The 27,919-nt window shown below is 39.5% G+C and overlaps 1 protein-coding gene across 2 annotated transcripts; it reads left to right on the top strand.

Annotated features, from left to right (window-relative positions):
* Positions 1–2,951: 2,951 nt before the first annotated feature.
* On the top strand, positions 2,952–26,544 carry MYOZ3 (myozenin 3). 2 transcript variants are annotated; one of them, XM_087887506.1, is made up of 7 exons: positions 2,952–3,135; positions 13,450–13,542; positions 15,044–15,198; positions 15,883–15,951; positions 17,682–17,832; positions 19,912–20,089; positions 25,477–26,544. In XM_087887506.1, the coding sequence occupies exons 1-7, from the start codon at positions 3,057–3,059 to the stop codon at positions 25,646–25,648; spliced, it is 897 nt and encodes a 298-aa protein (XP_087743632.1). In that variant the 5' UTR covers positions 2,952–3,056; the 3' UTR covers positions 25,649–26,544. The 2 variants fall into 2 exon arrangements, with proteins under 2 accessions (XP_087743632.1, XP_034258211.2); XM_034402320.2 differs by lacking the exon at positions 2,952–3,135 and adding an exon at positions 5,041–5,211.
* The last annotated feature ends 1,375 nt before the right edge of the window (positions 26,545–27,919 follow it).

Consider the following 27,919-nt stretch of genomic DNA (forward strand, 5'->3'; position numbering starts at 1 on the left):
AAGTGACAATTACAATTAATATATACCGAGAAATAAAAGCTAGATTCTTCTAACATTGTGTTGCTGAGTCTGTCCCAAATGAATGTGTGATTTTCTGCTGTTTCTGCTAGCCAGGAGTATCCTGTGGCCACACTTTCTCCTGGTTGTACTGCAAAACAAGTGCCATTTCTCCTACTTCTGTATCTTTTTGAGTTCTCTATGGGGTACTTCTGGGTGCTATTGACTTATTGCCAATGCTACCACTTGCTCTCAGCTCTTATTGTTCCCTTTTCTTCAACCCATGGCCAACTAACAGGCTGCCCACATGCTCCCTGCAAATCCTTCACCCTGCCTGTGACCAGTCATTTGGGCTGCTTTTTTGAACCAGAGGGCATGGTGGCCTAGCAGTTAAGACACTGAGCTTAGCTCCTGCCAACCTAGCAATTTGAAAGCATGCAAGTGCGAGTAGATAAATAGGTACCACTTCAGTGGAAAGGTAACAGCATTCCGTTTATCTCGGCATATAGTCTTGCTGGCCATATGCCCATGGAAATGTCTTTAGACAATGCTGTCCCCCTTGGCTAAGAAACAGAGGTGAGGAGCATCCCCTAGAACCAGACATGACTGGACAAGGGAAATCTTTACCTTACCTTAGACAAGGGCTTAGCAGGTTACACACACAGGTTACACACAAGGTAGAGAAACACAAGCAGAAGTGAGTGAGAACTCTTAGGAGAATGTGTCCTGCCTACACCCCTCTTCCACATGTACTTTTGTCAAACAGGCCTCATTTTTATCTAGTAGCCTTTCAGGAGAACATTAGATGTGTGTTTAAACCTGTGTTCTTAACCGATTTATTCTCCAAAGCACCTGAGAGCAAGACAAGAAGTAACAGGTGCAAGAGCATTAAGGCCTAGGCCTAAGGAGAAACAACAGTGAGAACAATTAATCAGTGGAACACTTGCTTCTGGAAGTTGTGGGTGCTTCATCACTGGAGGTTTTCAAGAAGATACTGGACAGCCATTTGTCCAGAATGATATATAGGGTCTCCTGCTTGAGCAAGGGGTTGGACTAGATGATCTCAAGGTCTCTTGCAATCCAATTATTCTGTTTTACATTCTAAGCAGATAGCGATGGTTGTTTCCATCATTTTTATATTCTATTGTTTCTGGTGATGGTTTTTTTTTCCTGTTGCTGTTTGCTTGCATTTTTTTAATTGATGTTTGTGGTGGGAATTTATAATCTGCCCCCAAACCTCTTCCTGAAAGCAATACATAATGCAGATAGCAGCAGTAACAAAAGCAAACTACACGCCTGAGTGCATCCATTATAGAACAAGGCCTAGATAAAACGGGGGAGGTGGGATTGGCCTCGGAATGAGGTTGAGCTGTAAATCAATCAGTCCAAAATACTTTGCATATACTGTATTTCCCCTTCACTGTTGGGCAGAAATAAGAGACATTGGAAATATTCGATCTAATCCCCAGAAGAGTTTTGGGTATTTTTAATGCATTTTTTAAATTATAGAAAATTCACAGAAATTTGAAAAGTGACTTTACCCCGGTCCAGCCCCACTTCCAATTGGAATCTAGCTGGTTTTCATATTTTTTTCCCCCTTTCCCTGGAATTAACCTGGATTTGGGAACAATCAATGATAGACATTTTAAAATAGCTTGGGAAAAAAATATGATTTTATATTTAGATCTGATACTATTATGATATTTGCATAACATATTGACTCACAATTGACAAATGGTATTTTAAAGCACTGAGTCTGTATGCTCGTTTTATGATGAATCATGGAATTCCAGCAATTGAAACAAATAAACCCTGGTTTAATTAATCCTACAGTAGAGTTTCTCAACTTTAGTAATTTTGAGATGTGTGGACTTCAAGCCAGAGGTTGGTTTCAGCAGGTTCTGACCAGTTCTGGAGAACTGGTAGTGGAAATTTTGAGTAGTTCGGAGAACCAGTAGTCAAAATTCTATTCTCTGCCTCCCAAATCCCAGCTGATTGGGAGGAAATAGGGATTTTGCAGTATCCTTCCCCTGGACTGGGAGGGAATGGAGATTTTACAGTATCCTTCCCCTGGAGTGGGGTGGGAATGGAGATTTTACAGTATCCTTCCCCTGCCATGCCCACCAAGACATGCCACGCCCACCAAGCTACACCCACAGAACCGGTAGTAAAAAAATTTGAACCCCACCACTGCTTCAAGCTCTCTGAGGAATTCTGGGAGTTGAAGTCCACACTTCTTAACACTGCTAAGGCTGAGAAACTCTGGCCTACAGAATACTCAGATAATAAGTAGCTGAATGTTTTCACTGTGTAATTCTGCACCAGCTTTAACAGTGCATAGTACAAATGCTTCTGATTAAGGATCGGAAGCCACATCAATCTTATGGAGAACAGATCTGTCGGGTTCAAACATGTGATGGGAATAGCAGAGAATGTAGACCCAAAGACGCATTCTCCGTTTATCTCTAATCCATATGCAAGCCTGTACTTCCTTCACAACAGCTGAAGGTTTTTCTTTCCCACATTCACTTTTGGCACAAAATAATAATCAAATACATTTGGTGCAATCTCGTAGTTATTATCTCCAAAGAGAAGGGTGTAAAAACATATGCTGGCAATCCGCTCCAAAGTAGTGAATAAAAACTGTATGCTTTTTTCAAAGTATGTTTTTTTTCTTCCCCAGATGGAGAGCTTCCAATCAGACTAATCAAAAGATATTTTCTTCCAAGCAGATTTTATGTGGTAATCAAAAAAATAAAAAATAAATGGAAAAAGCAGTGGGAACATATAGAAGGAATAAAAATGGAAGATTGTCTCACTTTGATCTCCCTTAAGATGTCATGAATAATGGAAGCTAATTACACACACACTCACACACACATGGGAGAGGGGGGCACAAAGCCTAATCTGGAAGCATCTTTAATTTTAAAAAACTCTGTACGCAATTAATTCTCAGACATTCATATCCAGAAGGCAGGAGCTGAGGCTTGAAAAGAAGAAAATAAGCCAGATCCATGCTTTTCTGAGCTGTTCCTACTTGCCTGGACTGTGAGAGCAGAATGGTAAGAAGAAAATGGAAAAACAGGAATCACAGAACGAGAAAAGAGTCCATCCTTCCCTTTGCCCACTTTAATATAGGTATGTATGTCTTTGATTTATGTAGCTACTCATCTCACACAAGTGGCTCTATAAGATTAAAAACAGACAGACCCACCAAACATAACCCCTCAGCACAGGGATGAAATCTACTTACCTTCCCTACCAGTTTGGAAGTGCACTTGCCCCACGTGCGTGCACGCTTCAATCATGTGTGCGTCACATGCATGCGCGGACCCTTTGTGCATGCGCAAACCCTTCTGCACATGTACAGAGGGTAAAAAACAGGTTACTTCCTGGTTAAAACCAGGAAGTAATGACGACCGGGCGGGTGGGCGAAGCCTCGCGCCGCCATCACTACTGGTTTGGCTGAACCGGTAGCATTTCACCCCTGCCTCAGATCCAGGAATAAATAGTTAACCCTACTCACCATTAATAGTCTCACAGCTCATCTCCCCACTGACCCAAAGGCCTGAGGAAACAGCCAGGTCTTCAATGCCTTGCAAAAAAGTTAATACAGTTGGGGCATCCAAATATCTGTGGGGGAACATTTTGTTCCATAGGCAGGTGCTGCCATTGGAAAGGCATGCCTTCTGGTAAACAAGATCACCTTGCTTAATAGAAGGGATCCTAAATGTGTGACAACCTTCCCAGGGAGACCAGACAAGAAACATGACCAGATGAGCTCATTTTACTTTACTGTAAGACTATATTAACAGAATTGTGCAAGTCTGAATGTACTTCAGGCAGTATTTCTTTGCTCTGTCTCCCAAGGTTTTTCTCACATACTACTACTGCAATCCCTCTTTACTAGGTCTGGTGGGGCAAACCTAGAGGTTTGAATAGAAGAAAGGCAGTCTGGCTATTACTCTGGTCCTATGCCATTTGGGCTCTGGAGATGGTTATAGCACCTTGAATTGCCCCTGGGAGCCTACTGGCAACCAATGCAGCTTGCAGAATATGTCTTCCAGTAGGAGCATCTCCTAAGGATAATCTGACCTACAGAGCATTTTAAAATACACCAAGTAAACACAAACTGTAGAAAAGATCTATTTGGAGAGCCAATTGGGAACAGGAAATCATCCTTTTTCTACCTTGCCCCTTCTTGAGCTTGCTTGGCTCATCACATAAATAGATATATGCATACACAAATACATATAGAGTCACTGCCAGAATATGTCACGTAAGAAGGAATAGATGTCATGAATGATAGAAGCTAATTGCACACACATGTGCGCGCGTGCACACACACACACGGGAAGCATCTTTCATTTAGAAAACTACGCAATTAATTCTCAGACCTTCATATCCAGAAGGAAGGAGCCAAGGCTTGGAAAGAAGAAAATAGAGATCCAGATCCATGCTTTCCTGAGCTTTTCCTATCTTCTCATACTTGTTTATAATTCAACTAAGTGAAGAATATGTGCTTTATTATCTCTATTTCAAAGAAATTTTTTTAAAAAGGCAGTTTCAAAGAAAAATGATCTGTACTTGTTAGGAATGTGGCAACTCCAATTTTCTGTGCCATTTTCTGCCCAACCACATTCTGTGGAATTTATACCTGCTTCTGTGGCTGTATCCTTTTATCTGAAAATGTTTGTAAGCATTTGAAAGCACAAATGAAATTGTGTTCATTTTGGGCTTGTTAGTGAGCCAAGCAGACAAAATCTTGAGAGAAACATGATAATTTCTTAATATTTTCTGCACCTACTGCTTTACTGTGAAAGGTACAGAACCTGTGGCCAGATGAAACACAGTGGTACTAGTTGTATAAAGGGACAGGTGGTTTCTCCTCCATGCTTCACTTGGCCTCAGCACTTGCTGCTAGTTGAGTTCCCAAAGGTTCTGCTCTGGGCTGGACACACCCCTTTTCTCAGCCAGAAATAAATGTCTGATGTAACATGGATTAGAAACTTGGCATCTCAGCGGGGCAAGATCAAAAAAAGGCACAAGAGCAAGACTTGGGACAGCTGGGAAGCATTGACTTGGAGAATCTCTTGGGTGAGAAAAAGTGCTGAGAAAACTCACACGGGGCTCTAATCCTCACCTGGGAAGCATCCGCTCTGTCAGGACTTCACAACAGAGGCTCTGCTGTGGTCTGAGTAAGAGTCTGAGCAGGTAGGGAGAACTCTTGCACCTTGCTTTGCGAGGCATTTGTGTGTGGTGTGGCTGCTATGAGAAAACTGTGGAAGATTATGCCAGTCATTTGGATAACCAGTTTTATTTAGTACGTGTATTATTGAGGATTAGACAACCCAACAGGTGTATCTCTCAGGGGGAACAGAGAAAGCCTTGTAGAATTTAAGAGCAGATCTTTAACAATTTAAGGAATTTCAACAGCTAGTGCTGGGAACAAGACTGGATTTAATCATAGTACATGACTGTGAAGACCTATCCGAAGCCTACAGATGTATTTGGTTTGCTTTTCGATGCCAAGGGTTGACCTTTTGGGTGCAGAATTGTCCTCTGGCAAGACTTTGATCTGGGAATGTCAAATTGCCCAGCTCTAAGAATGTAAGACCCAGCATTAGAAAGGGGCTGCTAGGAGATGACCTGGAAGGTAGAAGCAGGTAAGGAAGAGAATTTGTGACTGCTGGCACATCCTGATGAGAGCCCATTGATAAACACATACAATGTCCAAAAGAACAGATGAGTATGTATTAAGATTCCCTAAATTCATCTAAAACTGATGGTTTCTCACTCAATTTACTAAAGAAAGGAAAAACAAAACTCAGCTCTCCATTAGTTCAGTTTCGTCTGCAATTCTGTCCATTTCTCCAAAAGACTTCCTCCCAAATAGATATATAGCTCTATAGATATGATATATGGTTGAAGTTTCACCCTTCTTTTCTGACTCCAGCACTAAATTACTTCAGTTGCTATTGGAAGAATGTTGCATGCCGCCCCCCTCCCCCCTGCCGAGCAACAGAAGGGGAAGTGTGTGCTCTTGAACCAAGCTGATGGTCATTTGAAACCATGAAAGGTTTTTGTGGCAATGAGACACATATAGATTGACCAAAATCTTGCCCAATTTATTTCCATTGAAATATACCAGACACTCTAGCTCTTAACTGATGGTAAAAACAAGCAAGAAAATATGTGGCTTGAATCAGAACACGCCAGAGTGAGACTATACTCTCAAAATTAGGTATCTTGTGAGACAAAAAAATATTCTCCAATATATCTAATTTTTTATATTTTTGTTTAAAACAGGGTCATGGATTTAGGTAGATATGAGGCAAATTCAATGACTCTTGTTTCTTATTTTCTACTGGGAAATGGTTCAAATATTCGTATGAGTTAAAAGGTAAATATTTATTTATTCATATATAAAATTTAGAAACCACCCATTTGATAATAATATGGGATAAATAAGGAACTAGAGTGAAAAAAGTGGAGAAAAAGAATTAGTGGAGGGGGATTTCAAAAGGTAATAATAAAGAAATCGTTCTGCACAATGAGGAATGATAATTCTTCCTAAATTCTGACACATGGGTTAATGAGTATTCAGGCTCACAAACCTACATATAGAAAGAAGTGCAAGAGATTTTTGTCAAGCATTTTACAAGACCAAGAATAGGCACCCATGAGTGATATTTTAGATTGGGCTGATGGCATGTGTGCAAGTGATAGTAGCGGAAGTGGATAGGGAGATGAAAAGTCCTTCATTCGTTGAAAAATCAACTTTTCTGAAATGCAGCTACAGGAATTGTTGATGATCTTGATCTCCCAATTTTGCAGTTTTTGTAATTTTAGGATTAAACCTGCCTGCTTCTTCTAACCCTTTGAGTTCATCCTTTCTTTTAAAAATGTTGCCTGCATCCTTCACAGTCCAAGGTCAGGACTGCATCTCCAGTATTCTCAGGTCACCAGCTAAATTTAGTGCTGGCAGATTTAAGGAAGGCTTTTCTGGGCAGAAAGAAGACATGGAGTCCCATATGAAGCCTTTTGCTGAGAAGTGTATCTCTTCCTGGCAGAACTGCCCCATTCAAAAAGCTTATCCTTCTGCTTCTGCTTTGACAACAAGTATCTTAGTTTAAAACTGAAGGCCATCACCACAAATTCGGTTCTTTTCTAAGAAAGAACCTATGGATATAATCCAGTTATTACTGAATTTCCATTACAGTTCTGGGAGGAAGAGATTATTCTATAGCAACTTAGTATTGGTCAGTGGATAACTAGAAGTCCACTTTAATCTTTTTTCTCTCTGGCTAATACTAAGAGCTCAGCTGGCTTCAAAACATTCCATTCTCACAAAGACCAGTTTGGATTTGCCAAATTACAGATCAAATATGCATGATTCAGAACTTTTGTTTTAAATTCAGAAGAAAACATGCTGTTCTGCTCTGACCTCAGGAGAAAACCTGACCAATTCAACCTAAATTGTCCTGAAGAATTTGGGGAGAATGGAAAGAGAGAGAGAGAGAATATGGCTCAGCAATACTACATATTCTCTTTATGCAACCCCTGCTTTTACTAAGTTGTTCTAACTGGCAATTACATTAAGATGTAATTGAAATAACTGAAATGTTAATTAGCATTCTTTGCCTTATGTTAATATGTTGGCTGTGGGTGGGGGCGGGGGTGTTAGTTAATGAATTATACTCTATATTGAAAATCCAGAGAGGGAAGCAGATTTTTCTTATAACTGATTTAGTCAGGAAATATAATGAAATATTTTGTATTTTATTTCATCACAATGCTTCGTCCATAGCTCAGTTAATGTTACTGGAACCTTGCAGTTAAGGAATTCCCCATATACAAATTGAATTGAAAATTCAAAGAAGGCTGAAATCTTCTGAAATAAGTCAACTGGATTTATTTTAAAGAAAATATAGTTAGAATGGAAAAAAAACTGATTAAAATACACAATTATTCCTTTTTAAGTAGATAATCTATTCAATAGATTCTATTAGATTGCAGTCAGTTTGGTGTAGTGCAGGGGTGTCAAATTCGATTTCATTGAGGGCTGCATCAGGATTGTGTATGACCTCGGGGGTGTGTGTGGCATGGCCAGCTTGACGTCACTCATGTCGGAGCACCTGTGGTGGCCAAATGCTAAGGCAGATCCTCCCTCCCTCTCATTATAATTCATTTCCTTCCTTCCTTCCTTCCTTCCTTCCTTCCTTCCTTCCTTCCTTCCTTCCTTCCTTTTCTTCTTTTTCTTTCCCTCTTCATTCTCCTTTCTTCTTCCTTCCCTTTTCCTTCTTTTTCCTTCCTTGCTTTCTTTCCTTCTTTTTCTTTTTCTTTGTCTTTCCTCTTTCCCTTTCTCCTTCCCTGTCCATTCTTGAATGCTCAAATGCATTCTCCTTTTGTTTTGTTTTGCTTTTAGTTGTTTTGCTAGTCCTCTGCCAGCGAAAATGGACTTTGGGGGGCCACATGCACACAGACACCCAGCTCCATTTTTGCTGGCAGAGGCACCGTGGGCTAGTCCTTTGCTGGTCCTGCAGGCCAGATCTAAACACCCCATGGCCAGATCCAGCCTGTGAGCCTTGTAACACCCCTGGTGTAGTGAGAAAGGCACCAAACTAGAAGACTGTAAGTTTGAGTCCCACCTTAGGTATGAAATGAACTAGATGATTTGGGGCTAGGTACTCTTTCTCAGTCCTAGGAAAAAGGCAAAGGCAAATCACTTCCAAATGCCTGGCAAGAATACACAAGGATTTGTGCAGGCAATCATCAGGAGTCAAGATTGACTCAATGACATCAAAGCAAGCAAAAGCCCAAGCATATGGGATAAAGCCCTATGTCTTTTCACTGTCTCCCAATATTTTATTCCTGATAACTCTGTTATTAAATCTACTCTAAAAGTATTCTGAAGCTGAAAATAAAGAATCATTAGCATATCTAACAATTTACTTCAGCCTGCCTTCTCTGATATTTCTCTTGCCACACATCATCAGCAATGATGGCTGCCCTGTTTCAAGGTTCTTTCAGATGACCATCCTTTCCACCTACTAATTCTTCTGATTCCTTTTTAGGTTGAAGTTCTGATGCTTTATGAATGCTCCAGGAAATAGAGATGCTACGAGCATAGATATCAGGGCATACTGGTTACTGTAGCTGTGGCATGATCCCACAAAAGAAAAGAAACTCAAGGAGTTGCAAATAAGGACTCCAAGGTTCATTCCTGGAAGCTCTGAATCACCACTGGGTGCCTTTGAAACCCAAACTCTGCATAGCTCTAATGGGAAGGCCTCTGAGTGTTTAGAGCTCATGGAGAAATAATAGGCAACTGGAATTTGCCCTTTCTGGAGAATAGTTGTGCACGAAGAACTATCAGTCAAACAGCCAAAACAGGACAGGACACGATTACTTTATTGTGTATTATATCATATATATAATTTAAAAAGAGATTAAATTGCTGGCATCTTTTTTTCCTATTTTACTTGTATTTCCTTAGAGCTGGAGGTGACATTTGCAAAAACTAAAAATCATGGATTCTTTAAGTGTTGTGGATTTTGAGAACCTGAACAGGGTTCTTGATGTGGCAGTCTTGTCTCTTGTGAGCTAAAAACTGCCCTTCCTGGCAGCCAAGGTGGAAGTGAGGGCCCCACCATGTTAGACCATTTCTGCCTAGTGTCAAACCTTCCCTTCTTGGAGAAGATTTCATAGAAGGTGATGGGGTTTGAGCTACTAAGGATCTTGGATACAGCTGATTATCTGGTTCCCTTCATTCAAGATTCAGAAAGCATGGGATGAAAATAATATTAGTTGCTCTAGTAGATGACATCTATTGAGATTTGGATGATTGGAGTGCAGTTCCTTTAGTTGCTTTTAATGCCATAGCCTTAGTATCCTTCCAGCGCACCTACATGAGTCAGTTGTTAGGGATACACTGCTTTATAGTGGCTCCTTCAATGGTTGTGGATTAAATGGAGTAAATACATATCCCACAATGTACTCTAAGTGGAGCTACTTTTAAAGATCAATTGGAAACTGCAATGGATACAAAGTGAGCAGTCTTTAGGTCAATCACCTAAAGCAGGGGTGTCAAACTGGCAGCCTGTGGGCCAGATGCATCACACACAGTCCATGTCCACGCCGGCTCCGCAAAGGGAAAAAAACATCGCTATATGTCACGTGACGGCAACGTGATGCAGCAAGTTTGACACTCATGACCTAAAGCATATGTTCCTTGTGCTTAAAGACCAGCACTGTAACAGGTTTCACGTGAAATATGAATGTTAAGTTTGACCTATATAAGCCCCTTTATAACTTGGTGCCAAGGTACCTCGGGACTGCATTCTCCAGTTATAACTGACTAGTTCAATATTATAGAACAGCCTCTCTTTGTGTATCAGATATGCCTCAAAAAAGTATTAAAACTGTATCGTTCCAGAAGACCTTGGCTGGTTTAATGCTGTCTTCCTTGGCTCATTCTTAATTGTGCAGTTTTTCTTTTATGTTATGTGTGATAAATTTACTGAAGAGGATTGTAATTGTTTTAATCTAAAACAATTTAAAGTTTTTAAAATTCTTACCATGGATAATTTAAGGTTGTAATGCTAAAGCTATTTTAGATTTACTTTGGATGTTTGTTTTAGTGTTGCTATGTTTGTTATACCATGAATCTTTTAATCCTGCTATAAGCCATCATGACAGAGTTGGTGACATATCAGCTTAAAATCAATCAATCAACAATCAATCAACCAACTCAGGCTTGCTGCAGGCCTCAGTAATCTCTCCCACACAACTGAACCCTTGCATGAGGCTACTGAGAGACTCATTCATCAGTTTGCAGTTGACATTTGCCTAGCAACCATATGGTGGTTCTATGGCTACTCTGCTATTTTTGGTGTAACAGCAGGTCTTCAATTTGTAAGTCCTCTTGGATTTGCAGTTCCACTTACATCGGAAGGTGGAAACTGTAGCTCAGTTTTGTTGGTGCACAGATACGGCCCTTTTGGGAGTGGGAGTTACTCTTCAACAGTTACAAGTTCTCATCACTTATATTTAGGGCTATCTTTTGAAGATTACCCAGAGATTGAAATTGATGCAAAATGCAAACTCTCAGCGGTTAAAGGTGCTGAGTTTGTCATTTGGACAGCTGACAGCCTGGATTTGAGATCCAAGCACTGCACAACAGGGTGATCTCTCGTTACTTGCTCCAGTTTCTGCCCACCTAGCAATTCAAAAGCATGCAAATGTGAGATTAATAGGCACCCCTTCACTGGGAAGGTAACAGTGTTCTATGCATCTTTGGTGCATAGCCATGTTGGCCATATGTCTGTGGAAAATGTCTTTGGACAACACTGGCTCCCTGGGGCAAAAAACAGATGAGCACTATGCTCTAGAATCAGACATTACTACACAGGGAAACTTTCACCTTTACCTGCAGCACTCTACATGCCAATGGGTACACACAAGTTCAGCAATATCACATCTATTTTGCTAATTCTGCAGCGGCTTTGAGTAGTGCCCAAGTATAAATCAGTGTATCAGTCTGAGGCTATAAAGGCCATCATCTCCAATCTGACTCTGGCTGATCTGGCTGTTCTACTTAAGAGATTGCTGTGGTAGTCTCATTTTGGGAGGTGGAGGTAAAGACCTAAAAGCAATGTTGTTCTTTAGCTTATGATTGTAAACTGCCCAGAGTCATCCTGTGGTAAGATGGGCGACCAATAACTTTAAAATAGATAGATAGATAGATAGATAGATAGATAGATAGATAGATAGATAGACAGATAGACAGACAGACAAACAGATAAATAAATAAGCAAGCAACCAAGCAACAAGCTGTACTGAATCTATGAAATAAGCTTGCCCAAGATCTGACTGTCTCCCCAAATCAATTTTTCTGACAAGCTATTTCAGATTAACCTCTTATTATTTTCTGATCAGCGGTGGGCTACATTAAATTTTGCTTTCTCTTAGAATTATGATGTTTTGGGTGTTTATTGATTTTATTACTTGATTTGTAAACTGCCTAGAGAGATGGGTTCTTATGGTAATGTTGAAATTGTGAGAGAAATTAAAAACCAATCCCTCTATTGTCCTCCAAGCTCCTGTTGGCATAACAGCTATTTTCACAGCCCTGGCAACAGACTGCTGCCATAGGAGGATCCCAGAAGCTGGAAGACAAGGAAAGCCAATCAGCTACTTCAATAAGACCCTTCTTGAAATGCAAGGCAGTATTATGCTGCTACTTCTCTCTTAACAGTCTCAGCTTGAAACTGACTTTGTGGGTGACTATGATGCCATTGACACAAGAACAATCCAGGAACTATCACAATTGTAACAATCCAGTTATGATATTATATCATGAGTAGCGGGCTCATCTTTCTCCCTTGCCTCTCCATTTGAAATCTGAAAATGTCAATTGCCAAATGCATCACTTTATATTATTGTTTAGCTTTCCAAAGGTTCTGTCACAGGATTGTTTTTCATTTGACATTGATATCCGCCCTCCGTGCCTTCCGCCGTGCCCTTAAAACTTTCCTTTTCCAACAAGCTGGGCTGGCCTAACAAATCCTTTAAATGATTTTAAATTTGTTTGTCTTTTTAAATTTTGGGCCAAATTGAGATATTTCCTTTTAATCTGTTCTTAATGTATTTATTATGTGTTTTTATTTGGCTGTACACCACCCTGAGTCCCTAGGGAGAAGGGCGGTATATAAATTTGAAGTAAAATAAAAAAATAAAATAAAAATATCCTCATTTATAAACTTTAAAAATGTGGTTTGCATGGCATTATAGTAAAATGTGTCTATGACTAGATGTCTAATTGCTGTAAAAGAATCCACACTAATGGTTCTATATCAGGTTGGGTAGCGGTGGACAGTAGGTCCTGCAGAGATTTGACTTTTGCCCAATATCATTCAACATCTGGATTTATTAGCTGGATAATGGAGTTGATGGGCTACTTATCAAATGTGCGGATGACAGAAAGTTGAGAGGATTGGCCAACAGCCAGGATGACCAAATAAGATTGCTATCTATTGGGGGCAGGTTGAAGAGCAGGTTGAGAAGTAGATTTCGCCTTTCAATAAGGAGAAATGTAAAATATTATCTTTAAGGAGAAAAAATGTAGCTCATTTTCCAACATAGATTAGAAACATGACATTGGCATGCAATTATCACTGAGAGCAGCTAGAAGGACTAATTAAATTCTGAGCTGCATTAGATCAAAGAGTGTACCAAAGATATGCAAAGTCCTTATTTCCACCTAGATACTGTTTGTCTCTTTTCTCAGTAGAATTAGTTCGCTGGCAAGCTTTATTTATGTATTTATCAAACTTCTATACCTATTTCTATGTCTATTTTTGCTGGCAAGCTTTAGCACTGGAAACAAATGCAGGCGGCAGAAAAATAAGTGGGTGTGTGAAGACTGATCAAATCTTGCTTTCCTTGCAGCTGGAAATATGTTTCCCCTTCCGCGCTTGTACCTCAAAAGGGAGCAGTATGAACCAATTCAAGCCATTGTGAAAGAGATTCATGGAGAAGAGGGTAAATCAGCTTTGACTGCCATTATTTTCTAGATTCTTCCTAGGTAATAGACTTCTCTAGCATTTTAGATTGCTGCAGGCCCTTACAAAGCAGAAGAGATGAATAATACAGGTTTTAAAGGTTTCAGAACCTAACATAACATTCCTGTTTATGAGTATATTCTACTCAGTAGAATGTGTTGTGAAATTCAGGCAATTGTGAATTAATGTCCACCTTCAATAGATCTGAGGAGGGCCTAACTGCAGATATTCAGAGATGCCCTTGTAAAAGGCAGTTGATAGGAGAGATCTGTACTTACCAGCAACAAACAGGATGATTCTTCCCTTGCTTGCTATGGTTCTCCCTTAGCCAATATACATTTGGTGGAGACTTGTCTACACCAGAGTGTGCCTGCAAAGCTATTTCTGCCCATAATATGTCCTTTCTCTGTCAACAACTGGTATATCAGCCAGGTATGCAAGGAAATGTATATCTGATACCAATCATCCCTTTATAGGTAGTCCTTGATTTATGGCCACAATTGAGCCCAACATTTCTGCTGCTAAATGAGAACATTTGTTAAATGAGTTTTGCCCCATTTTATGACCTTTCTTGCTATAATTCTTAAGTGAATCACTGCAGTGGTTAAGTAACTAACACAGTTGTTAAATGAATCTGGCTTCCCCATTGACTTTGCTTGTCAGAAGGTCACAAAAGGTGAACACATGACCCTAGGACACTGCAACCATCAGTTGTCAAGCATCCAAATTTTGATCACATTACCATGGGGATGGTGCAATGGTTGTAAGTTTGAAAAACAGCCATCAGCCATTTTTTTCCAGTTACAGTGCTGTTGTAACTTCAAACAGTCACTAAATGAACTGTTGTAAGTTATTGTGGAAACCCCAGTGCTAGGAATATTCCTCAAGGAATATTTGTTCTTGTTCATCTGGAAAGAGATGTGCCCATGTGTTTGTTTTTAGTTGGCCACATCCTCAGCTACAAAAGCCAAAGATCCTTCTAGGAAACAATAGGGAAACAAGCAGAGAATTATGCTGAAAGTTATTTGTTGCAACAACTTCCTTCTCTAATTACACTAGGTCTAATTCAGTGGTGAAATCCAATTTTTTTTTACTACCAGTTCTGTGGGCGTGGCTTGGTGGGAGTGGTGTGGCTTAGTGGGCATGGCTTGGTGGGCATGGCAGGGGAAGGGTACTGTAAAATCCCCATTCCTGTAGAAAGGATATTGTAAAATCTCCATTCTCACCCCACTCTGGGGCCAGCCAGAGGTGGTATTTGCCAGTTCTCTGAACTACTCAAAATTTCCGCTACTGGTTCTCCAGAACCTGCTGGATTTTACCCCTGGTCTAATTCCTATACACACTTTAACTTAGTAAGCATTCTTGACTGCAGTCTTTTTGGTTAAATGTGCAAAGAGTAGCAAAGGGTGAAACAAATACACCGGTATTTCTTAATCTGAATATATATGTATATGTATATATATATTTCTTTGTGTCTTCAGCTCCAGAATTAGACTTGGGAAAGAAGGTTAGCACTCCTCAAGACTTGATGATGGAGGAGTTGTCCCTGTCCATAAACAGGGGGTCGAGGCTGTATCAACAAAGGCAGAAGAGAGTGCAGCGTTTTGTGCTGGAGAATCCTACAGGCTACAAAATTGTAAGTCATATTAGCGTGCTAGGAAAAAATTCTTATCGGAATGTCAGTTGGGGACAAAAACAGGAAGTGGCAAGGCACGCTTAAAGCTGATCAAATCAACATTTATTTTCACTTCAGATGGTGTAATTTAATCATAATTGTTAAGTTTCTAAGCATAAGAGCCTGGATCTTTCCCATCTTGAAGCAGCTGGGGTAGATTTGTAGGAGGCAGATCAATGCAAACCATAGTAATTGCTCAGCTTGAAGCATAAGTCTCCGGGTTAAGTTTAATTACTTGATAGAATAGACTATTAGGTTAGAGCAAATCCAATTAGATTAGAGTAGAAACTCCTTGAGAAACTCTTCTGGCATGAAGAACTATAATTAAGCTTAAATTACTAGCTACTGATTAATTCTCTATCCATCTATCCATCTGCACATAAATACAATGCATGGAAGAAATTATTCCATCTCCCATATGGATTCTAAACAATTATATTAGCTTAATGTTATGGGAATGTCCATAGACCACTGTGGATCACTTAGATGTCTGCCTTATACATTCTACTAGTTTGCAAGTTTCAATATATTTAATTCACAAGCTTTTATTCAGATTATTAGCAAACCGATGTATGCTTTCTGGTTTCAAGTCTTCTCTCTGGTTCTACCTGTCCAAATATGCTATCCTTTGCTCTCTCTTTCTAGGCCTCCAACATGGCAGGTGGAGGCTCACACCCAGAATACAATGGAATGGAAACAACCAAAGGATGGAGGGTATGCTTAGTTACTTGACCAGAACCTGGGAGTGTGTCATATGGTTGGCCTGGAGTTTAGTGGCTTAGAGTTTCCCTCTGTGGCAGTACTCTTTTTGCATGGGTGCCATTTTTGGTTTAAACAAATGAGTTTGAATGATCTTTCCAAATTAATATTTAGGTATGAATGGAAATGAGGTAATCATGTGTAAACTTATCCATTAGAACAGGGGTGTCAAACTCGTGTCGTCACAGCATCGTCACATGACGTATTGTGACTTTTTCCCCCTTCGCTAAACCGGGCATGGGTGTGGCCAGCTTATGACACATCTGGCCCGTGGGCCGTGAGTTTGACAGCCCTGCATTAGAACATACCTGAAGCAAAATCCAATTTCACACCAGAGTATATTTGCATACATAGCAAATTCCAGCCTTACTCCAGATTTGTTCTGAAATTTGCTCTCTCTGGAGCAAATTTCATTAGCAAAAGGAACTAATTGACTATAATCCCATCATCCCTTTTCCGAATATCCTTTCTTTTAGTTGCCTTTATAAAAATAAATATAAAGTGCTGAATTTAGTACTCCCCGGATGAAAATTCTGCTAAACTCAACAACTGTTTGAAATTAGTTTGCAGCTTTCTTCTAACAGAGTCAAACATCCTAGGCTATACTTGTATATTTCCTGCATTTTCTTTTTCTCATGGAATCCTGGCAACTGTGGTGGCAGAGCCTTCTGAGGCTACACTGATCACTGGGGGTGTGGATGGTGGCTGCAAGAAGCATGGTGTCACATGAATTGTCTCACTACTGATAGGTTTAGTAAGGAGTTTTGGCAATTTCCCCCTTTTAAAAATTGATATATTTTAGTGCTTTTGTGACAGTTGTCACAAAATGGCAGGACCCTTTGATTTCACCAACTGTAGTCAGAAGGGGCTTGAAGAAACACCAAAAAGGGGCTTCAGATTGTCCACTCTTGTAAGGTTGAACATTTACCAGGCTATAATGCACCAAAAGACTCTTTGAAGGAAGCTATTATGGTGTTCCTTGACCTCCTTCATAGATGAATCTCCTTTATTGCAAATGCTATCAATAGGCAGTCCTCTATTTTTTGGCATCCTCCCCATTGTTAGTAATCTATGTTAGTTCAAAAATTTGTAAGCACATGGACAGCATTCTCACAAGGCATTCAAGTCATATGCTCCTGTATGGTGAGATATATGAAATGTTTAAATTACAGTAATTATGTCTACATTTGCATCTGTCTATACACTTGAGCATATGTACATGTTATGCAAATTGGTGTCTTTTTGATCATACTTTTTTTCTGTTTTGGTAATGTGTAAGTAATCGCTCTAGAAACCATGATCGCATACGGCTGCAATATATAAATATATCTTCAGCCTTTAACAATATTGTTTCAGTAGCAGGAAGTATGTGGAGTTAGTCTTGTGATTTTTATTTTTTTATTTTTGCAATTCAAAGCAAATCTGGACAGTGGGAAGAGAATAATAAACTGAAGATTAACTGGAGATATTTTGGAAGGAAATGTTTGTGTATAATGGCAATGGATGAATTTTTCTTTCCACCCGGGGGAGAATGGTTTAAAAGCAGTTACTCATCACATTGCCTGAAAAAAATTCTTTTCTCTCGCCTACATTTTTCCATTCCTTCTAGACAATCTCGTCCTAATTGGGTATTTTGTCTAATAGAAAATACTTACCTCTTATGCATGTTCTCCTTTGTCTGCCAGTCTGCTTACTCCACAAAGGGCAAAGAGAACTATCAGAGTGACATAAATCACATGGAGGCTTCCGGAAAGAGAGCACCTCCCCAAGTACCGCAAAAAACAGACAAAGTCATGCGGATGAGCAAAGCCCTGAATCCCAGTGCAATTGCTCCAGGTAAGAAGCTCTTCACTACTCCAAGCTGTCCCTAACATCAAGAAAGAAAGGCTTGCTGGACTTGACTCATAGGCCTTCTAGCCTGTGGCAATTCCCACATATTGCATTGGCTGACTTAGAATCAGTGGTGGGTTGCCCCCAGTTCAGACCGGTTCGCGAGAACTGGTAATAAAACTGGCGGGAGGCCCCGCCCACTGCCCCGGATGTCATCATTGGCAATCTGCGCATGTGCGCGCGCGATCCCATTGCAAACTGGTAGTAAAGGTAAGTAGAACCCACCCCTGCTTAGAATACTTAGAAGTTGATCATTTCTGTAGGGAACCAAGTTGGAAAATGCTACACTGGTCCATCATAAACTCAAAAGTAAAAGGATAAATTGTGAGTAGCGATGGTGGAGGAGGGGGCATAAATATCCACATGATCATAACAGGGCTCACTTGAAGTATATCATCTTTACCTTATTGCAGTGGTGAAATCCAATTTTTTTTTACTACGGTTCTGTGGGTGTGGCTTGGTGGGCATGGTGTTGTTTTGGTGGGTGTGGCTTGGTGGGCGTGGCAGGGGAAGGATACTGCAAAATCTCCATTTCCACCCCACTCCAGGAGAAAGATATTGCAAAATCGCCATTCCCATCCCACTCTGGGGCCAGCCAGAGGTGGTATTTGCTGGTTCTCCGAACTACTCAAAATTTCTGCTACTGGTTCTCCAGAACCTGTCAGAACCTCCTGGATTTCACCCCTGCCTTATTGGTCATATTTTCCTAGTTCCATGATGGGGAGGTCAGTGTTATTTACACTATGAGCTACTGTTTATTAGCAGCAGACAGGGACTTACTGATCAGCCTAGAAAGACAACTGATGGAACACCATTCTTCTCTTAACAGTAGATGATTTGATGAGGAATATAGACAGTCACCTGTGCTCAAAAACATCCAGACAGATCAGACAGTTGTCCATTTCCTTGACACTTTCATCTGTTGAAGTTCTTGTTGCTGCTGAATAAGTAGGAAGGCAGATTGATTTTGATGGAGAGAGATCCAATGATGTCCTTTTTATTTTATTTATTTTATTTTATACACACACCTTCTCCCAATAAGGGCTACTGTAAACACTCCTAAATTGTCCCCAATTTTTTCTTATCATCTGTTCTCAAACAACTCCTTGATTATTGTCCCATCATAGAATTTATTTGCATGACAAAGGGATACTACATTTCCAACATTTTCTCTCAACAATACTGAAGTACACTCCTCATCATCCTCATAGTCCTGTTCTGATTCATCTCTAGTATAAGGTGGGAGTGTTTTTAAAACCAAAATGGAACAGAAGATCGTCTATCCATAGATGGCAAATCGTGACTGATTCGGAAATGGATGGATGAGTCACTTTTTTTAAAAAAAAAAATGAAGCTTTATCTTTAATTGTAAAGAAGCCAAGGCTGATTCTCCTTCTGATACACTCATACACTTGAGACAATGAATGAAGGGCAGATGTCAGGGGTGAAATCCAGCAGGTTCTGACAGGTTCTGGAGAACTGGTAGCAGAAATTTTGAGTGGTTTGGAGAACCGGCAAATACCGCCTCTGGCTGGCCCCAGAGTGGGGTGGGAATGGAGATTTTGCAATATTCTTCCCCCAGGAGTGGGGAGGGAATGGGGATTTTGCAGTATCCTCCCGCTGCCATGCCCACCAAGCCATGCCCACCAAGCCACACCCACAGAACCGGTAGTAAAAAAAATTGGATTTCACCACTGGCAGAAGTGCAACAGGAATGACAGCCATTAACTACTTGGTAGCAGTTGAGGTTGGATGGATTCATAAATACATAGTGCAGTGTCAAAGTACTCTAGAACCTGCAAATTGTAACAACTGTCCCTGATAACAAGGTTAACGGAGCATGAAACTGAAGAGGCACTCTAGAAGTAGAACAAGTTGCTGATGAAGATTTCACGCAACTTGGAACCAACGAAACTTATTTTTTCTCTATCACGTGTGCTAGCTTAAGCAATTTGAAACCCATCATTGAAATTTTGGCATCACATTACTTAAAACAGTTGTTTTATTGGACAATCCCTATTGCAGGCTATTCTGGACCACTAAAAGAAGTTCCACCAGAGAAATTTAACCGAACTGCAATCCCCAAAGGTTATCGGTCTCCCTGGCAGGAATTCTTCTGCAATGCTGATTACCAGGTGGATGTGGAAAACCATTTGTCTGAGCCCAGAAAAGTGAATAATTTGGACCTTAGGAATTTCAACAGGTAAAAAGGCTTGCTCTGTTTCTTTTGGATATATATATATTTTTGCATAAACTCTATAGATGGTAATCAGGTTGTTTACTCTTTTCCAATAAGACTTGATATGCATATTTTCAAATATTAGCTCTTTAAAGCATGCTAGAAAATATATATCCTTCCAGAAGCTGCTCACTTGTATCCTTCACTATGGACCACACTGATTAAGGCTGATTATAGGTATAGCTCATCAACATCTTAACTTTTTATGATTGCTGGCTTTTACAAGAGCAGATTCCTTGTTTTTCTGAGAGTCTGCTCAGCACAGAAGCCAGAGAATTTAACACTCTGAATCATTGAGAGGACTTTATGACCAGTGAGCCTTGCAGGAAGAGGAGTTTCCAGGAACATTAACGACCTGGACTGATAGGAAGTTTGGTACTCTAGAAGACCACACTTAACACCAATGGTGAAATTTTGATTACCCTGGAATATGCATGAAACTATTGTGCTATCTTAATTAATCCTTCCTCACATTAATGCAACATTACCCAGATATATTGTAAATAACCCATATTTTGGAAACTCCATCTGGGCTATTATGCTATGGTTTCTAAGAAGGAATCATCCTGGCTTCCTGACACATTCTAAACCAGAATTGGAGCAGAACACCCCAAAATGCATGCAACCATAATTTTAAAAAATGGAGATTACTTGATGCCATGGTCTTCTTTATCTATACCACAGGGTGGGCAATTCATTTTCTCAAGGGATCACATGAGAAATGGGATTGTTGTGGAGGGCTGCTGCCACTGTAGCCCACCTGCCGTGAGGACATTCCTACCCTCTCTCACTAAGGTTGCCTCCTTTAATACCACAGGCCAGACAGGGACAGCCGAAAGGCCGGATATATGACTCAAGAGTTGTAAAATGCCAAGGTCTGCTCCATTATGTTCTCTCTCTGCACTCAGATACATCCACCCACCTATACAAAATGTAAAAACAAAACCAATTCACAGATTTCACAGAAAGAAAAAAATAAGCTCAATCTCCAAAGAGTGAGAAGATGCCAAAAGTTGTAAGCTTCCATTTGTAGGCATTTGGTAATACAAAACAGAAATGGCTTAAATGGCGTCAGCCTTTATATTTCTTAGAAATTTTACAGCAACTGTTTCATTTGTTGGAGCAAATTCTGCCCAATTTCACCAATTTGAGAAGTTGGCAACCTACATAATCCATGATTTTCTGCAGTTTAGGATAACCAATTTGTGAGCTCTCAGATTCCTCCCAAGTAGCAAAAATGACATCAGGAAGCAAAAGATGCCTGAAATAGTATTTACGCAGAATTGAAAATATTCCATTGTTCATCCGTATAATCTACACTGTGTTATTTCACTACAGAATTAAATAACTGTTTCTCTGGATGAGGTCAAAATAAGATTTTGACAATAGACTCACTATTCTGGGTTGACTATTGTTCGAAAACAATGCGTCATTTGTTTTGTGATCATGTACAAGCATACGTGCATAAACCCACACCCACACACCAGTGTATGTTGCAGAAAACACAATGGCTATAAAACAGTATACACAAATGGTTCAAAAGAAATGTGTTTGCACTTCCCACCAAGCAGTTCACTGGCTTATCTGCGAAGCTGATTAAGAAGCTCACAGAACAAATCTGGTATTAGAAATTATTGCAAACGAAACATGTCCGTGATCAGTTTTGCAGCCCTAATACAAACACAGCACAATGAAACTTGCTTGTCCAGAATATTTTAAGTATTGACATGTTTTGGTCAACATCAGAGATTAAAGAAATGATTAAAGAATTGGAGATAGGTACGAAGGTATGGGTGGACCACCATCCTATAATAATCAAATGGGCAGAGGTAAAAAAAAAAAAGAGCGAGATGGTCCATGAGAGCTGAATTAATGAAGGACGAGGACTTTGCTAACATGATAAAAACAGAATTACAATTCTTTTTTATGGAAAATAAAAGAGAGGACACTTCTTTACAAAATACTTGGGACACTGCTAAGGCCGTAGTGCGAGGATTGGCAATAAAATACTTAGCCTGCAAGTGGAAAGAAGAAAGATCAAAAAGAGCAGAGCTCCTATCAGAGTTAGAAAAAATGGAAGGGATGTTGCGATTAGAGCCACGAAATCTTAAATCCAAAGAGAAAATAGATTTAATTAGGCACGAGATTTCATTAATAGACCAAAAGGAGTTGGCAGACAAAATTAGGAAAAGCAGACAAAGACAGTTTGAGCATGCGAATAAAGCTGAGAAATGGTTAAGTTATAGATTAAAGAAAGAGGCAGAAGCAAGAAAAATAGAATACTTACAGGATAAAAACAGAAATTTGGCAGTTAATAGGGATCAAAAAGTAAAAATAGCCCAGGAATTTTACGGCTCTTTATATGGAGAAGAAAGATATCAAGAAAATAAACTTGGGGAATATCTCCAGAGACTTCAATTGGAACCGATCCCTGACTCTTTTAACCACATTTTAAATAAAGAGATTACCATGGTATAAGAGCTATTAAGAAGCAAGCGGGGGAAAAGACCCCTGGGCCTGATGGGCTCCCAAGTGAATTATACAAAGGTATGATTGACCTGCTGAGTTCGCAACTAAAGGATGTATTTAACGAGGCCTTAACAGATGCCAAGATACCCCAATCTTGGAGGGAAGCTTATATTTTGTTGATTCCAAAGCCTGACTTGGACTGATCACTAATTCAGAACTACAGGCCAATCTCGCTCTTAAATGTCAATTACAAGATCTTTACGACAGTCCTAGCAGAAAGACTTAAAATATTTCTTTCCCACTTCATCCACCAGGATCAAAATGGCTTTCTACCGCATAGACAACTTTGAGATAATGTAAGAGTAATTTTAAATGTAATGGAGTACTATGAAAGGTATTCAGACAAAGGTATGGCAACGGTATTCGTAGACGCCCAAAAAGCCTTCGATAGGGTCAGTTGGAATTTCATTATACAGCAATTAAAATTTATGGAAGTTGGCTCTAAATTTATAAATGCAATTCAGGCTATATATACTAAACAGTTGGCCAGGTTGCTACTCAATGGTACAATCTCTGATGAGATTAAAATATCCAAAGGTACTAGACAGGGTTGCCCTCTCTCACCATTATTATTCGTTTTAACTTTGGAACCACTTCTCAACATAATCAGGCAAGACAAGGATATTAGAGGCCTGAGGATTAGGAGAGAAGAATACAAGCTTCAAGCTTTTGCTGATGATCTTGTATTTATTTTGGAAGACCCCCTAATCTCAGGTCCGATGTTGCTAAGGAGAATTGAAGAATATGGAGAAATAGCAGGATTAAAAATTAACAAAGATAAAACTAAAATGATATCCAAAAACTTAACAGAGGATCAAAAAAATAAGGTGCAGGAAGTCACGGGACTTAAATTTACTAAGAAGGTAAAATATCTAGGGATTTGGCTGACAAACAAATGCTCTAATATTAAAGAGACTAATTACTCTAAACTATTGGTTGATACAGTAGAGGACCTAGATAGATGGAAGAATATACAGCTTTCACTTTTGGGCAGGGTTGCCGCAATTAAAGCCCACGGTAGATTTTTCTATTCCAAACAGCTCCTGTAAATTTGGATAAAAATTTTTTTAGGAAATTGGATCAGATAATAAGCAAATTTATTTGGCAAGGGAAAAAACCACGAATTAAAAGAAAAATGCTACAGGAGCACAAAATGAGGGGGGGCTTGGGGCTCCCAAATTGGGAGTTATATTACCAAGCCTCGTCCCTTCTTTGGATAAGTGACTGGGTATCCCTTTCAAGAAAACGCATATTAACGGTTGAAGGATTTGATCTTCACCAAGGCTGGCACTCAGCTTTGTGGGCACAAGGGAAACAATCTAAATATTTTAATAATCATTATATTAGAAGAATTTTAATAAAAGTATGGGAAAAGGTGAAGAAACAAACTTATACCCAAGTTCCTAAATAGGTTGTCCCATTGGAGATGGCAACCTACCTGACTCTTTATAATATAAAAAGAAATTGGACCTATAATATCCTGATGGATGGAGGAGGGAATTTAATATCAAGAAAGGAACTTCAATTAAAAGGAATAGACATAGACTGGTGGTCATACGCTCAAATTCAAGCTAGATTCTGTAAAGACAAACAAGAATATGGTATTTACCAAACAACACAACCGTTGGATAGACTACTTCTGGATTTTGAAATAAAATTCATATCTTTTACTATCAAGGTATTTAGCCAAAGAGATAGTGAAAGATACGATAATTGCCTGGGGGAAAAACTTAGGAAGACTGATGCAATTTGAGGAATGGCAGGGAATATGGAATAGATCAATGAAATTGACATTATCAGCGGCATTTAAAGAGAACTTTGACAAAATGATTTATAGATAGCTAGGATAGCTAAAATGTTCCCTGGACAAATGTTAGAAGTGTAATTCAGCCAGGGGTACTTTTTTCCACCAGTGGTGGAACTGCCCTCAGATTAGGAAGTTTTGGGAAAAGATTCAAAAATGGTTGAACGAGATAACAGGTGCAAGCTTCCCTCTAATTCCAGATTCTTACTTACTTGAAATTAAACTAAAAGACGTGGGCAAACAAGATTGGCACTTATTCATCCATATTACAACAGCAGCAAGGATGGCACTTGCCGAGCAATGGAAAAATGCAAATACACCATCAGATCAATTTATAATAAATAAGATATTGAATTGTGCCAAATTGGACAAACTAACATATATCCTAAGAGAGAAAAAAGAATCCATATACTACAGTAACTGGGAACGCTGGTATATATGGCTAAGGAAAAGGACAAATATAGAGTAAATAATATAGTATTAAATATATATTTGTTTATAATTAGATAGCGTTTGATATTTAAAACAGTCAATGTTATCTGAACAAAAAGATTTACCAGGATGTAACTATGAATAGATATCTGGGGGATCGTTACGATTCCCGGTTAGTCCTTCCTTGTAGTTGTCTTTATGTGTTGTGTTGTCTATACATATATAACTTATATTGATTTGATAATTATAGTATATGTTTTTTATTTGTAAATAACTAATAAAGATCATTAAAAAAAAAAAGCTCACAGAACAAATCTGGCATTAGAAATTATTGCAAATGAAACGTGTCCGTGATCAGTTTTGCAGCCCTAATACAAACACAGTGCAATGAAACTTGCTTGTCCAGAACATTTTAAGTATTGACTAGCAAAACATGAGGAACATTTTAATTGTGGCTTAATTTGCTAATGGCTAGCTGCATTCGACACTTGCAGATTGTGTGGTATCAGCAGCAAATATTTTCCACAATTACGTTTTCAGAATGCTTTGCTTGCCAACGGGTTTGAATTTCTCATCCTCCTTATAGGACTCCTACACCATTTGGTGGGCCATTACTGATTGATGCGTTCCCTGGGTTTGGTGGAATTGTGCTTCCTGCAGATGCCATGAATGATGTGGTGCTACTTTCAGAGAGACCCAGCTTCAACAGAACACCTCAAGGATGGATACAGGCTATGCCTGAATCAGAGGATCTGTAGAGACTGCCTCATAAATTGTATCTCTTATCCCAAAATCAATGCCTGCTTGACACCCAGTTATTAACAAATAATTGCCAGAAGAGAAATTTTTTAGTGTAAAATAGACAAATCTTCTCACATCATGAAAGTAAAAATAGCAGCTTTGGCTTATTGCTTATTGTTAAATGCTCCCGCCTGGTGCCATTTTGACTACAAACTGTAACAAACCATGTAGTTCATAGTAGGATGGTTGCTTAAAGCACTGAAACAAGGAGTGGAAGTGATTATTACATCTAAAGAGAAAAAAACCCAAAACATTTTTAAAATAAACATATATCTATGAATATGAGAAGATATAGTGGTATAAAAGTATGCAGGACATATAAAGCCTCTCTCTGGTTGTGTTTACCTGCCCTCTCAGATCTAGAGGCAAGCTGCAGGCCCCTATTAGAGTGCCATCTGGCAAGACCCAGGAAAAGAGCTTTTCTCTCAAGGTGACTTGAGATTAGATTTGCCCCAACGCTGGTGGCCTTTCATACAGCTTTCATGTCCTGGTTATTCCAGGGATGGAATATATGACGGAGCCTGTAGAATGGTTTTAATGATGGCAAACCTTGCTACCATTTACAGATTTATTGAGGTGTTATTTTTCTTTTTTGTGATCTGCTGATTGCCACTCAGATCCATTTCATTAGATGGGTAGCCATCTAAATTGAAATTAAACTTAAAATAAAATAAAGCAGGTTGAAATTAACTGAATTTCATGTTGTTGTTGTTTTGAAAAAAATGATAGGTCAAATGTGGATTTATGTTTATGTCTAATTTATGTCTAATTAAACGCCCAGATTTTTTTTGAGAGAGAGATCGAAGCTAGATTGTTTTAAGAGTTGCTAGAAAATAAAAAAATATCACATCTATTACAACTGTTTTTTCTTATCTTTGCAACTCCTTTCTCTGAATTGTCGATGTTCAGCCTCCTTTATAAAGTCTGGAAACTGAAATTGCCAGGGTAAGAACATGAATATTATAACGCTACAATTTGAGTTTCAGCTATGTCAACAGGCCTAAAAGTCAAAATGCGTGGTAGGATAGGTTTATTACTCTTTCCACCAGTCTGGATTATGAGGCAAGCGTTGAAGAATATATATTCATTTTGGACAGCTGCAATTATGCAACTGTGGACATTTGTCACCTGGTCTACTGCAATGCACTCTGTAAGGGGCTATCCTTGAAGTCCATTTGGAAGTTTCAGTTGATGCAAAGCGGGGAAGCGGAAGCAGTCTTGGTGTCCCTAAGGACGGCCCATATTGCATCTCAGCTCTGCAAATTTCACTGGCTATCAATCAGTTTCCGAATACAGTTCAAGGTTAAGTTATGGACTTTAAAGCCCTTAATGGCAAAGGTCCAGGCTATCTGATGAACTGCCTTGTCCCACTAGGACAAGCCAATCCTACTCATGTCAGCAGAGGGACTATTCAGATCCTGTTGGCCAAAGAACTGATTCTCGAGATCCAGAACAGCCTTCTCTACAAGGTGGCGCAGTGGTTAGAGTGCAGTACTGCAGCTACTTCAGCTGACTGCTAATTCAGCAGATCAGCGGATCAAATCTCACCAGCTCAAGGTTGACTCAGCCTTCCATCCTTCCGAGGTGGGTAAAATGAGGACCCAGATTGTTAGGGGGCAATATACTATTTAGTATACTATCTTTGGTGTAAGCTGCCCAGAGTCCTCGGAGAGTGGGCGGCATAGAAATATGACAAATAAATAAATAAATATAGCATCTGCCTTTGGAACATCTTTCTTTTTAAAGTAAGATTCCCCCCCACCCCCAATCCTTCTGCAAGAGCCTGAAGAACTGGCTCTGCCAGTTGGTCTGGGAACCTAATGGGGCCCTTCCACAGTGGAGGTGGTGCTGGATTGATGGCACCTCCCCTCCCCTTGCTGTCTGCTTTCCATCCATCCATTTTGGATGTTGTTTTGATTATCATGGATTGTTTTGATTATCATGGATCGACATCAGCAATTATTGAGGGCCCAATTAACAAAAGAAAGCTCAGGACCGTATTGGTTGGAAACATGCAGAAGAGGTCTTCATCCTACAGTGGAAGGCAGCACCTAAGATGATGATGATGATGATTCTTGTTGTGTTCCTTGTTTATTTTATTGTTTTACTTCTGTTTACACTCCTTTCGTTTTCTTCCTTTTTATTATTGTAAGCCAGGTAGAGTAGCCTCATGGCAGGATAGGCAGCAAGTTAATTTAACAAATAAATAAGCTAAAGACTAGGTCCAA

This window comes from Pantherophis guttatus, chromosome 2, assembly GCF_059756535.1.
Source record: "Pantherophis guttatus breed Tessera chromosome 2, ASM5975653v1, whole genome shotgun sequence".
Taxonomy (NCBI): domain Eukaryota; kingdom Metazoa; phylum Chordata; class Lepidosauria; order Squamata; family Colubridae; genus Pantherophis; species Pantherophis guttatus.

What these genes read in the sequence shown, in the direction of transcription:
- MYOZ3 (XM_087887506.1), top strand. Translation starts at nt 3,057, where the DNA reads ATGGTAAGAAGAAAATGGAAAAACAGGAATCACAGAACGAGAAAAGAG. An exon ending in CTTTGCCCACTTTAATATAG is followed by an intron (nt 3,136 to 13,449) that starts GTATGTATGTCT and finishes CTTTCCTTGCAG; the next exon opens with CTGGAAATATGTTTCCCCTT. An exon ending in TCCCAGTGCAATTGCTCCAG is followed by an intron (nt 17,833 to 19,911) that starts GTAAGAAGCTCT and finishes TCCCTATTGCAG; the next exon opens with GCTATTCTGGACCACTAAAA.